The sequence below is a fragment of the Solanum lycopersicum genome, chromosome 8 (assembly GCF_036512215.1).
Source record: "Solanum lycopersicum chromosome 8, SLM_r2.1".
In the NCBI taxonomy this organism is placed as follows: domain Eukaryota; kingdom Viridiplantae; phylum Streptophyta; class Magnoliopsida; order Solanales; family Solanaceae; genus Solanum; species Solanum lycopersicum.
This window is the reverse complement of record NC_090807.1, coordinates 68,074,190-68,087,724: the sequence shown is the minus strand read 5'-3', so window position 1 is coordinate 68,087,724 and position 13,535 is coordinate 68,074,190. Positions and strand designations below refer to the sequence as shown.

Below are 13,535 nucleotides of genomic sequence, written 5' to 3'. Positions count from 1 at the left end.
AATTCCAATTTTTTTTATGGACGTCCGTCAAGACCTTTTCTATGCATACGGTTGGCCATCACGGCTTGTCCGGCCCATTTGGAAGGTCAAACGAGCACCAAAGCGAGCATACGCCTCATTTCGATGATTTTCGTGTGCTATAGCACACCATTTTTTGGGTGATCCGGATTCTGACGTCAAAAATGCCAAATTTTTTCGTGGACGTCCGTCAAGACCTTGTCTATGCATATGGTTGGCCATCACGGCTTGTCCGGCCCATTTGGAGGGTCAAACGAGCCCCGAACCGAGCATACGCCTAATTTCGATGATTTTCGTGTGCTATAGCACACCATTTTTTGGGTGATCTAGATTCCGACGTCAATAATGCCAAATTTTTTCAAGGAAGTCCGTCAAGACCTTGTCTATGCTCTATGCATACGGTTGGCCATCATGGCTTGTCCGGCCAATTTGGAGGGTCAAACGAGCCCTGAAGCGAGCATACGCCTCGTTTCGACGATTTTCGTGTGCTATAGCACACCATTTTTTGGGTGATCCGGATTCCGAAGTCAAAAAGGCCAATTGTTTTCGTGGATGTCCGTCAAGACCTTGTCTATGCAGTTGGCCATCACGGCTTGTCCGGCCCTTTTGGAGGGTCAAACGAGCCCCGAAGCGAGCATACGCCTCATTTCGACGATTTTCGTGTGCTATAGCACACCATTTTTTGGGTGATCTGGATTCCGACGTCAAAAATTCCAATTTTTTTCATGGACGTCCGTCAAGACCTTTTCTATGCATTCGGTTGGCCATCACGGCTTGTCCGGCCCATTTGAAAGGTCAAACGAGCGCCGAAGCGAGCATACGCCTCATTTCGACGATTTCCGTGTGCTATAGCACACCATTTTTTGGGTGATCCGGATTCCAACGTCAAAAATGCCAAATTTTTTCGTGGAAGTCCGTCAAGGCCTTGTCTATGCATACGGTTGGCCATCACGGCTTTTCCGACCCATTTGGAGGGTCAAACGAGCCCCGAATTGAGCATACGGCTCATTTCGACGATTTTCGTGTTCTATAGCACACCATTTTTTGGGTGATCCGGATTCCGACGTCAAAAATACCAAATGTTTTCGTGGACGTCCGTCAAGACCTTGTCTATGCATACGGTTGGCCATCACGGCTTGTCCGGCCCATTTGGAGGGTCAAACGAGCCCCGAAGCGAGCATATGCCTCATTTCGACGATTTTCGTGTGCTATAGCACACCATTTTTTAGGTGATCTGGATTCCGACGTCAAAAATTCCAAATTTTTTCATGGACGTCCGTCAAGACCTTTTCTATGCATACGGTTGGCCATCACGGCTTGTCCGGCCCATTTGGAAGGTCAAATGAGCGCCGAAGCGAGCATACGCCTCATTTCGACGATTTCTGTGTGCTATAGCACACCATTTTTTGGGTGATTCGGATTCTGACGTCAAAAATGCCAAATTTTTTCGTGGAAGTCCGTCAAGACCTTGTCTATGCATACGGTTGGCCATCACGGCTTGTCCGACCCATTTGGAGGGTCAAACGAGCCCCGAAGCGAGCATACGCCTCATTTCGACGATTTTCGTGTTCTATAGCACACCATTTTTTGGGTGATCTAGATTCCGACGTCAATAATGCAAAAATTTTTCGTGTTTGTCCGTCAACACCTTGTCTATGAATACGGTTGGCCATCACAGCTTGTTCGGCCCATAAGGAGGGTCAAACGAGCCCCGAAGCGAGCATACGTCTCATTTTGACGATTTTCGTGTGCTATAGCACACCATTTTTTGGGTGATCCGGATTCTGACGTTAAAAATGCCAAATTTATTTGTGGACGTCCGTCAAGACCTTGTCTATGCATACGGTTGGCCATCACGGCTTGTCCGGCCCATTTGGAGGGTCAAACGAGCCCCAAAGCGAGCATAAGCCTCATTTCGACGATTTTCGTGTGCTAGCACACCATTTTTTGGGTGATCCGGATTCCGACGTCAAAAATGCCAAATTTTTTTGTGGACGTCCGTCAAGACCTAGTCTATGTATACGGTTGGCCATCACGGCTTGTCCGGCCCATTTGGAGGGTCAAACGAGCCCCGAAGCGAGCATACGCCTCGTTTCGACGATTTTCGTGTGCTATAGCACACCATTTTTTGGGTGATCCGGATTCCGACGTCAAAAATGCCAAATTTTTTCGTGGACGTCCGTCAAGACCTTGTCTATGCATACGATTGGCCATCACGGCTTGTCCGGCCCATTTGGAGGGTCAAACGAGCCCTGAAGCGAGCATACGCCTCATTTCGACGATTTCCGTGTGCTATAGCACACCATTTTTTGGGTGATACGGATTCCGACGTTAAAAATGCCAAATTTTTTCGTGGAAGTCCGTCAAGACCTTGCCTATGCATACGGTTGGCCATCACGGCTTGTTCGGCCCATTTGGAGGGTCAAACGAGCCCCGAAGCGAGCATACGCCTCATTTCGATGATTTTCGTATTTTTTGGGTGATCCGAATTCCGACGTCAAAAATGCCAAATTTTTTCGTGGACATCCGTCAAGACCTTGTCTATGCATATGGTTGGACATCACGGCTTGTCCAGCCCATTTGGAAGGTCAAACGAGCGCCGAAGCGAGCATACGCCTCATTTCGACGATTTCCGTGTGTTATAGCACACCATTTTTTGGGTGATCCGGATTCCGACGTCAAAAATGCCAATTGTTTTCTTGGACGTCCGTCAAGACCTTGTCTATGCATACGGTTGGCCATCACGGCTTGTACGGCCCATTTGGAGGGTCAAACGAGCCCCGAAGTGAGCATACGCCTCATTTCGACGATTTTCGTGTGCTATAGCACACCATTTTTTGGGTGATCCGGATTCCGACGTCAAAAATGCCAAATTTTTTCGTGGACGTCCATCAAGACCTTGTCTATGCATATGACACATTATTTCCAATCCAAGTGTATACTTGAGGAAATAGAAAGGGTAAGTAATGGAGAGGAGTTAAATCCATTATAAACCTAGCCGAAAAGGTACATGTGTGTAAGAAAAATGCTTTAGACTTACTCCTCAAATTCTTTTCTCTCTCTCTCCTTCATAAATAGAGCCATCTATATATAATTACTTCTCTCGTTGAATTTACATGATATGTTTAAGGTGGGCTCACTATATACATTTTTGAAGGTAGCGTATAGCTATGACAATTTGGATGACCATGCCTAAAAATTTATAGAGTATAACTATTTCGGTACAGTACACTGGTCAGGGTTAAAGTGCACTGGGTGTTTGCTAGCAAGGAAAGGAACCTTTATCAAACTAACATTGGATCAAAGAACCAAACACAATTGAAGAAAGAGATATATATGCCCAAAAAAGTTCAATTCTTCATGCAAATATACCTAAATGGAAATACAGATAAAGTATGCACATTTCTGAATATGTAATTTGTGTTATGCTTTCAACAGAGATCCAATTTGTGGAGATTGAACACTGTTCATTCTTTTCTTGTAATGCTTTGAAAAGGTCAGGTGCTTTGTACCTTTTGACATCATTTATATATCCTCACGGAAACTATTGACAAAAAAAAAAAAAAAAGAGTGATCCAATTTAAGCTAAGTTTTTGAGAGATGAGAAAAATTTACAACTTAAAGTATGTACTATTCAATCCAGATTAATGTTAACACGCACTAACAAGCACAATTAACTTTGTGCTTTTATTCAAAAGAAAACAACTTACCGAGTTTGTTAAGTTTATTTATTATATGAAAAGAGCCAGCTAGTATTATTTTATTTCTACTTAGCTTGGTTTCAGTTACCTGGGAATCTATTTCTCTCTTTTGGCCCAGGGAAAGCTACAATATATCAAAAATGATCTTTAGCGGCAATTAATTAATGAGAATAGCTTAATTGCCACTAAAAATGTATTTTTAGTGACAGTTAGCATTCTTTGTAAATGTCTCTAAAGTCTTAAGCAACATTAAATCCAATGACAATCAATTAATGCTGGTAACAGTTTTAGCCCTCTTTTTGTTATTATGTATATTTATTACCGCTTCCCATTACTAATCGTGTATAAGAAACATATAACAACACTTTCTACAAACACCATACCAATTTACATAGAGATGTTAAGGTTATGAAATTACTAGATATGGAGAATAAAAGAAATTATATTATTAGAAGGTCAAATATGTTTTTGGATTTATAAATACATGCTCAGGATTGGTAGTTAATTGATTTTTAAGGCTAACATTGAAGTTATGAGGTATAAAATTGGAGTGAACGAAACAATGCAATAAAGGAACGACACCCTACAGTATTTGGAAACTATTTAACATTACACTTGACATTTCACATGCTCTTATATTCATACAAATACCATATAATATGTTTAAGCTGAAAGTTCTTAATTTACTTGTGATATGTGCAACAACTCTTTTTTTCTTAAACTCCACATGCACTCATCAAAGATGAAACGAAAGGAATAATACTAATTATGCTCTGTATCACAAAATGAATAAAAGAAGACTAACCTAAGACAGATGCTTAATTACTTGGAATATCAAACCAGCAAAATCTTGTATGTATATCCAAGCTCAAAATCGATCAGATGACAAACCCTGAGTAGTGTAAATATACATCGTAGAGATCTTTAATATATGTGCACTATTAGGAAAGATTAAAAAAAGATACTCCATCTGTCAACTACTGTTTGTCATGATTTCTATTTTTAAAGTCAAACTATAAAAATTTTGACTAACATTTTAATATGTATTTTTTCATTATATTGATATTACTTTCCATATAGTTTTGAATATCTAATCTTTTTTGTTTAAAATATGAAATTAATATAATCTAATTTAACTTTGAAAATTAATCAAACTGACTTTCGAAAAGCACAACATGATAAATAAAAATAGACGGAGGGATTAATTATGTTAGAGACAGCTAATTAATTGTTTAAAGGAAGAAGAAAATTTAGAAAAGGGGTTGTTGCCTTCCTCCCCGTATTTGATTTCAGATACAAATACATAGAAGTACCATTTTCAAACAAAACTCTCATATTCGACAGATATGTGGTCATACTAGGAGCGATAAGATTAGAAATGAAAATATTCAGAATAAGGTGGGAATGGCCTCCGTGGTGGACAAAATGAGAGAGGCAAGATTGAGATGGTTAGATTATGTGAAGAGGAGATGAGGGGATGGGGTGCAAGAGGTTGGTTAGAGGGTACAAGGAGAGGCAGAGATAGACTGAAAAAGTATTAGAGAAAAGATGAATGACACGATATGACTCAGCCCAAGATTATTGAGGACATAACTTTAGATAAGAGGGTGTAACGGGCATGTATCAGAGTAGAAGGTTATAGTAGGTAGTGTAGTGTTGTCGTACGTAGAGTAGTCGGTGTTTGTCATCGTACTATTACTAGTACTCGTTTTTTTATAACCATCAGTATTTATTATTGTTTCCATTACTCTATTTTAATATGTTGTGTATGGTGCTTCAATTATTATGTTATTTTGCTTTTGCCACAGTAAAATTTGATTGTTTTTATTTTTTGTGACTTGATATGTTTATTTTTTGTTTTTGTTTTTGGAATTGCTTAAGCTAGGTTCTTTTGAAAACAGTTTATATATCACCATGACGTAGTGATAAAATCCGTGTACATTCTACTCTCTCCAACCCAACTAGTGAGATTCTATTGGGCATGTTATTGTTGTTGATATGTTAGCTCTTTTCTTCTTCTTTTTTTTTTTTAGAATAGAAAAGGCATACAGGAAAAAGTTACTAAGATTTTAAAAAAGAATAATATATATGAATGACGACTAGTGACTAGTGAATGAAGATATTAACTATACATAGATATTAGTAGAAGTAGCTGGTAGCTCGTATGATCAGTTGATGATAGATGGCCAAGTTAGTCAAGATGAAATGTTATGTACGTACCTTTTATAAAAGCTAGCTAGCTAGCTAGCTAGCTAGATCTGAAGCAACCGCAGTACCTGGGGGGCGTGCCCAGTGAAGCAGCGACAAGAACAAGAACCTACCAAAGGTAATAAAAACAAAAATTCATGAATGAATGATGAAAAAGAAAGCACGACTTTTGATAATTCCCTTCGGATCCCATCATTCATTAGCCTGAGTGAGGAGCTAGCTATGCATTCCCACTGCTAGGAAATCAATACAGCAAAGTTTGTTAGATCGAGAGAGATAAGGAAATATATTTTTTTTTTTATGAATATAAGTATATAGAAAATATATGTAGTATTCTTCCTCTTGTTGAAAAATCAAACATAAAATAACCTGATATTTTACTAGTATTTGCAAAATATTTCAAAATCGTATTATTACACAAATTTAACTTGGACACTCAAGGACGGGATTTCTTTGTGCGGGATGGCCCGTACCAGTCCACCACTTAGGTTAATTCTCTTCAATTTACACATCAAATGTCCAAATCCAAATTCAAGGACATGGATGCCTTGCCTTTGTCAAATGATTCTTCTTCGGTGGCTGCCGGCCGGTTGGTATCATAGTCGTTAAAAGTCCTGAATGATAATGATGAAAATTGGGGGACATGAGAATAAGTTGTTGTAGCTGCGGGATTAGGCAAGGAAGAAGATGAGGACGTGATTTCACATGAGTCTGAGATGGGACAGTCCATATTCACACCGAACAACCTGAATCGCTTTGCTGCTGCCTTGCCTTGAACAACTGGTACGGAGTCGAACACCACTGGCTCCACAACCCTGCCACTAGTACTACTATTACTGTGACCTCTTAATTGCATTAACCCAGCCTGCTGTGGAACTTGGGCTGACCCCGATCTGAGATAAACTACTGATCCGCTCGGACAAGGGTTTCCATTTACCACGGTTGTACGGCTGTTGATGAAATTACAAGTGTCATAGTAATAATTAGGACTGGATCCGTGAGATTGTTGTTGCTGAGACATGCTGCCAGGTGCAGGTTCCAGGGAATATTGTAAATGTGATTGGTCAGGAGGCTGCAAAAAGAGAGGACGATCCCAAGCAGCAGCTGGGTACTGAATATTAGAGCGGTACAAGTTATTATGGAGATGATGATTAGTCATGAAGTGGAGATGATCGGGGGCGTTTGGACGGCGCTTCCAGTCGATGAAGAGACGATCCTTGCCCAATTCACCGACTCCACGCTGAAATGAGACAATATCCCCAGCATCGAGCTTCTTCTCCTTGACGAAGCGGCTCCAACCTTTGGTCATTACATAGCTTTGACTGCTATTCCAATAGGAATACCTGAAGCGCCAAGGCTTTCCGTTCGTGTCTTCGAAATTGAGAAGGAGGCCTTTCTCGTTGGTAGAGGAATCCAGAGGAAAATACTTTTCTGCGTGCTGTTTGGGGATGACTAACCGATTGAGCTTGCCGACGTCACTGGGAGTGACTACCTTGTCGAACATGTGTTCTCGTTCAATCGTGTTACTTTCACCCACTTCATCTGCCATATCACTACTATTAGTGGTGCTTCTTTGCTGATGGGAGAAATCAGGATGAGAAAATGGGCCTTGATCGTTGAAGCCACGTCCATCTGAGAAGAAATTCATGATTTAGGACCCAGCATAGATCTAATCAGATAGGACCCAAAAAGCGTAGTTATTAGTGTGACTGGCTAGGGTTGAAAGAAAAAAAATATATAATTATTTTTTTTGTTTTTGTCGTCGTTCCGTGATGACTCTCATTAATTATCACCCATTCCGGAGTAGTCAGATTCAAAAGCCGCCTCTTTCTTCTCTCTTCTTTGTGTCTGTGTGTGAGAGGGAGAGGGAAAGAGACAAGGTACGTGGGTAATTTGTCTAAGTGGGTGGAATCTTCTTTTTTTTTTTTAAGTTAGGTAAATTTCATCCTAGTTATTCTCTTTTAGACTTTCTTCCGAGTTCATTCGCTCGTTGGGTCGGGGCCCACAAATTATCTGGTTGGGTTCATGTGAGCTCGTCCTTGTCATCGTCTCAATTAAAGTTTCTTTAACTCCTATTAAACAATATAACTGAACTCCTTCTCTCTAACTATCTTAACCTTACTTTTACTTCTTTTTTATTAATTTTAATTAATAATAAGGGATCAAGTAAACCTACAAAACTCACACATACCGTAGAGATTCACTGTGAGGGTAAAATTCGATCCAATAAACTAAATCGGAATGATTAAATAATTCACTTTATTTGGTTTTGATTCAAAAAATAATTCAATAATATCTTAATGAGTTAAACAAAACAAAAGAATATACATATCTTTATTAAATATACATAATATATTAAGTTTTATGAATAATTTGAATATCTTATAGATATTTATGAAAGTGAAAAAAATTAAAAGAAAAAAGTCCAACAAAAGGTCAATTAGAATCTAAGCCGAAAAACAAAAAAAATATATAACAAAAGCAATATTTTAATTTTAACTTTCCATGTAACATGTTTAAGATCACAAGATTAAAATAAAATTTTGATATATAACTTTAATTTAGAACCACAAAATTACAAATTTTGATTTCGTTTCTTAAACTCCATTTCAAGTCGAATTTGATCATCCTTTCATGAAAGGGATAAAAGTCTTCCGGGTTTTCAAGGTCATAACTGGTGGTTGATGGGTTGCTTTGTTATCCTATATTTGCAAAATAATTTGTTTTTTTCTATTATTCCACTTTGTATTTTATTTTCGTGTAACATTAGTAATTGATAAATAATATATATAATTAAATTAATTTTATTTAAAATTTTGATCAACGACAAAAACTCAAATCGGCCCATAAATACCTTGTCTAAGGTTAAAACGTTGATGAAAGTGCCACTTAAGTACTAGGGATGGCAATGCGGTGAGACAGGAGTGGAGTGGGGCAGGTCAAAGCTTTTGTGGGTGTGGAGCGGACGGGGCAAGGCGAGATTGGTTTAGATAGATTTTTTTAAAATTCAAGTGGGGCGGGGCGGGTTTGGGGTTTGAAAATGAATATTTTAAATTCATAAATTCACACATTTCATACCAGTTTTGCACCTTTTGGGCACTGCATATGATGAACAAAAGAGTTTATGAAAAAACCGTTTTGAATGGCCAAAAACTAGAAAGAAAAATAAAGTTACTAGCATTCAGTATTTTATGTAATCAATTCAAAATTATCAAAAAAAAAAAAGTTACTGACATATTTAAAAGAGTATAATAAAATTGCATTATAGTTCTACACTAGCCTATTAATTTTAGCAGTTACATAAACATATGAAGCAATTGATAAAGTAGAATTATTAAGGTAAAAACAAACTGTATTCAGTATTTTAATATTTTTAGAAATTATGTAAGGCAGGTGGAGTGGGTTTATGCGAATCGGTGCGGGACATGATAAAAACAACAAATTATATTATGTGGGACAGAGTGGAGCAGATTGAAATCTTAGCGGGTTTGTTCAAATTTACCCCGTAACCGTTCAGCACTGCTCTATCGTTATCCCCAACAACAAAATGTGTTGAGTGAAAAGCGAGTGTAAAGACAAACCCATGAATTGGGTTGTCTTATTCAGGATACGGATTGTTGATGTTGTGACTTTCACGGTGATAATTCAAACGTTAATTAAAAAGAAACTTATAATTACCATCTAATTGTGATATTTATGTCGTATCGTGACGCTATGCTACGCTACTTGAGATTTAAAAGATCGCTTCCAATCCGATAAATCAAGCTTTATGATTCTTTTGGATAGATATTTTATTCTTTGATGTGTTCAGCGGTGCAAGACTTAGAAGATGGCAATACGATGTTAGAGTATCACAACTGAGTTTTTTTTATTCGAAAAAAAAATCTCTAACGCTTTTATTGTTTGTATTAGGGTCAATGGTTCAAAGTATGTTTGTACAAGGGCATAGCTATAGCTATCCCAACTGGACACCTACGTCGAAAAATTATATATATATATATATATATATATATATATATATATATATATATATATCAAAAAGACACCTTTTGGGGACTGTTCTGACATTTCCTCTTCTTAACTTTTCTTCTTCCACGTACATCAATTCTATTAGTAATCTTATCATTTCCTCCCGCCTCTCTTCCCTATACACTTCTCGAAACGTTTCAAGAGAAAGCAAAGAAATCATCTGTTTCTTTTTTCCATATCATTGATTCTCTTTCACATATATTATAATCGTTTCATCGTCCATTAAACAAGTGTTCAACCATTTCATCGTCCTAAATGTCAAATCTTCATTTGTTTCTTCCTCTTCGAGTTCAAAACATTCATCTTTGGTAAGTTCATTTGAGTTTAATGGTAGTTTTTGGTTATTTTAGCAGTATTTGATTGTTCATTTTGTTATAGTAGTGTAATAAACACTTTATCTGAATGATTTTTCTGCATGTTATTGTTTGGGATGTCGTATTTGGTTGTTTATTTTGTTATAGTAGTGTAATAAATTTTTTCTAGATGAGTTTTCTTTATGTTATTTTGGATGTTGTATTTGATTTTTTATTTTGTTATAATAGTGTAATAAACTATTTTTCGGGATGATTTTATTTCATGTTCTTTTTTAGGATGTAGTATTTGATTTTTTATTTTGTTATAGTAGTTTAATAAATCCTTTTTCTGGATGATTCTCTTCATGTTGTTGTTTAGGATGAATATTTGTGGTCTCTAATGACGTTTTTGTTTGGATATAAATATTTAACCCTATTTGATTGCTTTTTAAAAAAAGAAATTGTGTATCTTGTCCGTGTATTCTTGAATATTGACTTTTGTTATGGATTGTTGTTTTCTTTGTTGTGCATTATTTTTCATTGCACTCTTTTATTAGACTTTGATCTACTTTAGTATTATAGGTTTATTGTGGTTATGGCTAAAACTAGAGGTGGTATGGTTAAAAAAATTGTCCCTAAGCCCGGTAAAAACAAGAAAAGGAAGGTTAAACCTCAAGCTTCAACAAGGTGTTCAAAAAAGAAAAAAGTTGTTGTTGAAGAACCCAAATATGATTCGTATTCTGATACGATGGATGAAATAGACAACTATGAGGAGAGTTTTGATGAGGTTGAGTCTAGTGAAGAGAGCAGTGGAGACGAGTCCACTAGTGAAGATAGCCGAGATACTGGAGATGAGGATAATGATCCTCTATCCTGGCCAACTTGTGCAAGAGAAATCTCGGATAAGTCCTATAATCTCACTACGTGTATGGATGAGTTAGGATCTTTTCCATTCAAGATTTCTGTGAGAGCAAGAATGACTTTGTATAATGATTTTAGAAATGTTTTACTTAATGAAAAAAATTATAATGACTTTAAAGGTAGTTGTTTTGGTCATGTAAGGCATATTTCAGAATTTTACAAGTTTAATGGACAAATGGTTCATTACATGTTGTTGTTCGTGTCAATCGTGATAAAAGTTGCATGAAATATAATTTTGTGTGAATGATAAGGCTTCATGTTTTGGGCTTAAAAGTGTTTGCATTGATTATGGTCTGAATTGTGGAGCGTACTCCGCGATATAAAAATATAAAAATTGTTTGACATAGGTGAGAAATTTTACTATGAAGTAATCAAGAATAAGAATATTAGTGGTTCGAAGTTGTTGAGTTTGATTAAGGGTTTCAAATTGAATAAGGAGTAGAAGTTCAAGTGCTCTTTAGTTTGGTTCGTCTACTCAATATTACTTGCCCACGATCAATCTAAGATTGTAAAATCAAACCATATTAAGATGACCAATGATTTAGAGTTTTTCAAGAGCTATTTGTAGGGAAAAGAATGCTTTGATTTGACACTTAAGTATTTGAAGACCAAAGTTATTTTGAAGAAACAATGTGATGTGTACAAGGAAAGAGCATCTTATGCTTTGTATGACTTTCACTAGGCATTTCTGGTAATTTTTATCATTTATGAAATTGATTACATTTATTTGTTATTTTATTAATTTCAAGTTTAGATATGAGGTTTTTCCTAATCTTGGTATATACGCAAAGAAGCCATTGGATTCTCCATTGCAAATTTCCCGTTTACTTAAATGACACATGACAAAGAGCGACAACATTATCGAAGGTGAACCATTTAAGTATACAAAGGTACAAACTTATTTTGTTATATAATGGTAAATTAGTAAAGGTCTTGTACTAATTATATTTTTTTTGTAGGTTGTACATCCGTACCTAATACCTACTAAGTGTGAAGAAATAAAATTATATGAAAACATTAAAGTCATATACGGATGAAGTGAAGGACACAATTATTGATGCCTTAAAGGCCAGTTTGAAAGGTGTCACTGTCCTCACTTCTGCAGTAGGTCATGTGAAGGATGAGTATTCAAACGAACACTTTCCTAATCAACCTAGAACAATTCTATACCAAGTACTTCTAAAGATGAAAACCTGGGTGAGCATGTTGCATCCCTCGAGCAATCAATGGTGGATTCATTGTTTTTGTACGAGAGGAGAAGTTGAGAAGAAATAAAAAGAAAAAAAATAAAGGTCGATAAATTCATATATTTTTTAGTGGTATAGTATAATGTATTTGTATTAATGCTTAGCCAATGATCTTGTAGTAGATGATGACAATTTTTCATCACCAATAGTGGATGACAACATTCTTCCATTAGATGTGGATTATAACTTTCATCGTGATGCAGTTGATGCATACTTTAAAGAACAAGTTGATAAAGAGAGACTACAGAAGAAGAAAAACAACAAAAGAAAACGAAATAAAAAGAGAAACAACAAGAAGAGACGATGGAAGAGAACAATGAAGAAAAAAAGAGGAGAAACTAGAAGAAAATAAAGCAAATGGAAAAGAAGAGAATGAACAACAACAAGAGAAGATAACAGAGAATGAAGAAGAGAAAAAACTTGATGAAGAAGGGTTGGCCATTGAAGTGAAAATATCTGTGATGGGTATTGTGATGGAGCTTATTGCTCACGTTGGTGGTGATTATGTGCAGTTGTGATTTTTTGGGATGGTTATTCCCTGGTATTTTAAGACAATTTGTGAAGTTGTTCTTTTATTAAGACAATTGATTTTTATGATAGGTGGGGTGAGTTTTTTTTTTTAAGACAATTGATTTTTATGATAGTTGGGGTGAGTTTTGTGATAGTTAGGTTTTTTCCTGGTTTGAAGACATGTTTTTTGACAAGGTTAAAGTGGTCTTTGTTTTTTTATTGTTGTTTTTGAAGACAAAAATGTACATCTGGCATTACATATTATATAATGAAGGGTTTTTATATTTCTTATAAATCTATGTCTCAATAAACTTGTATGTCTAATACTATAAATTGTTATCACAACATTATAAATTAAAATAAAAGATATAATACTGCAACAAATAGAAAGAAATAATTTATTTATTCAGTATTACATTTCTGTAACTCATTTGTTACAAATTTTTAAAAAGCAAACACAAAAAATAAATCACGCAGTATAAGGCGTTTTTCTTTTTCTTTTGCCAAAATCAATTTTTTAGTTGATCTCGATCTATTTCAACATCTTTTAGCAACACTTTCAAGTGATTCCTCTGCTCTTCGGCCTTTTTTAAGAAATTCATTAGCAT

At 36.2% G+C, this 13,535-nt stretch overlaps 1 protein-coding gene and 1 long non-coding RNA gene across 4 annotated transcripts; one reads left to right on the top strand and one right to left on the bottom strand.

The window, feature by feature from the left end:
* Positions 1–3,336: 3,336 nt before the first annotated feature.
* LOC101249569 (B3 domain-containing transcription factor NGA1-like) lies at positions 3,337–8,331 on the bottom strand. 3 transcript variants are annotated; one of them, XR_003247745.2, is made up of 4 exons: positions 6,480–7,908; positions 5,940–6,036; positions 4,525–4,611; positions 3,337–3,562 (listed from the first exon to the last, which is right to left on the bottom strand). XR_003247745.2 is itself a non-coding variant. In XM_026032485.2 (3 exons), exons 1-2 carry the CDS (start codon positions 7,573–7,575, stop codon positions 5,972–5,974), a joined length of 1,161 nt encoding a protein of 386 aa, XP_025888270.1. In that variant the 5' UTR covers positions 7,576–7,908; the 3' UTR covers positions 4,145–4,611; positions 5,940–5,971. The 3 variants fall into 3 exon arrangements, 2 of the variants coding, with proteins under 2 accessions (XP_025888270.1, XP_025888271.1); XM_026032485.2 differs by lacking the exon at positions 3,337–3,562 and having other exon boundaries at positions 4,145–4,611; XM_026032486.2 differs by lacking the exons at positions 3,337–3,562; positions 4,525–4,611; positions 5,940–6,036 and having other exon boundaries at positions 6,288–8,331.
* Positions 8,332–9,822: 1,491 nt separating this feature from the next.
* Positions 9,823–13,222, top strand: LOC138338092 (uncharacterized). Its single transcript, XR_011211343.1, has 2 exons — positions 9,823–12,060; positions 12,130–13,222. It is a non-coding gene; the product is annotated as an uncharacterized lncRNA (long non-coding RNA).
* The last annotated feature ends 313 nt before the right edge of the window (positions 13,223–13,535 follow it).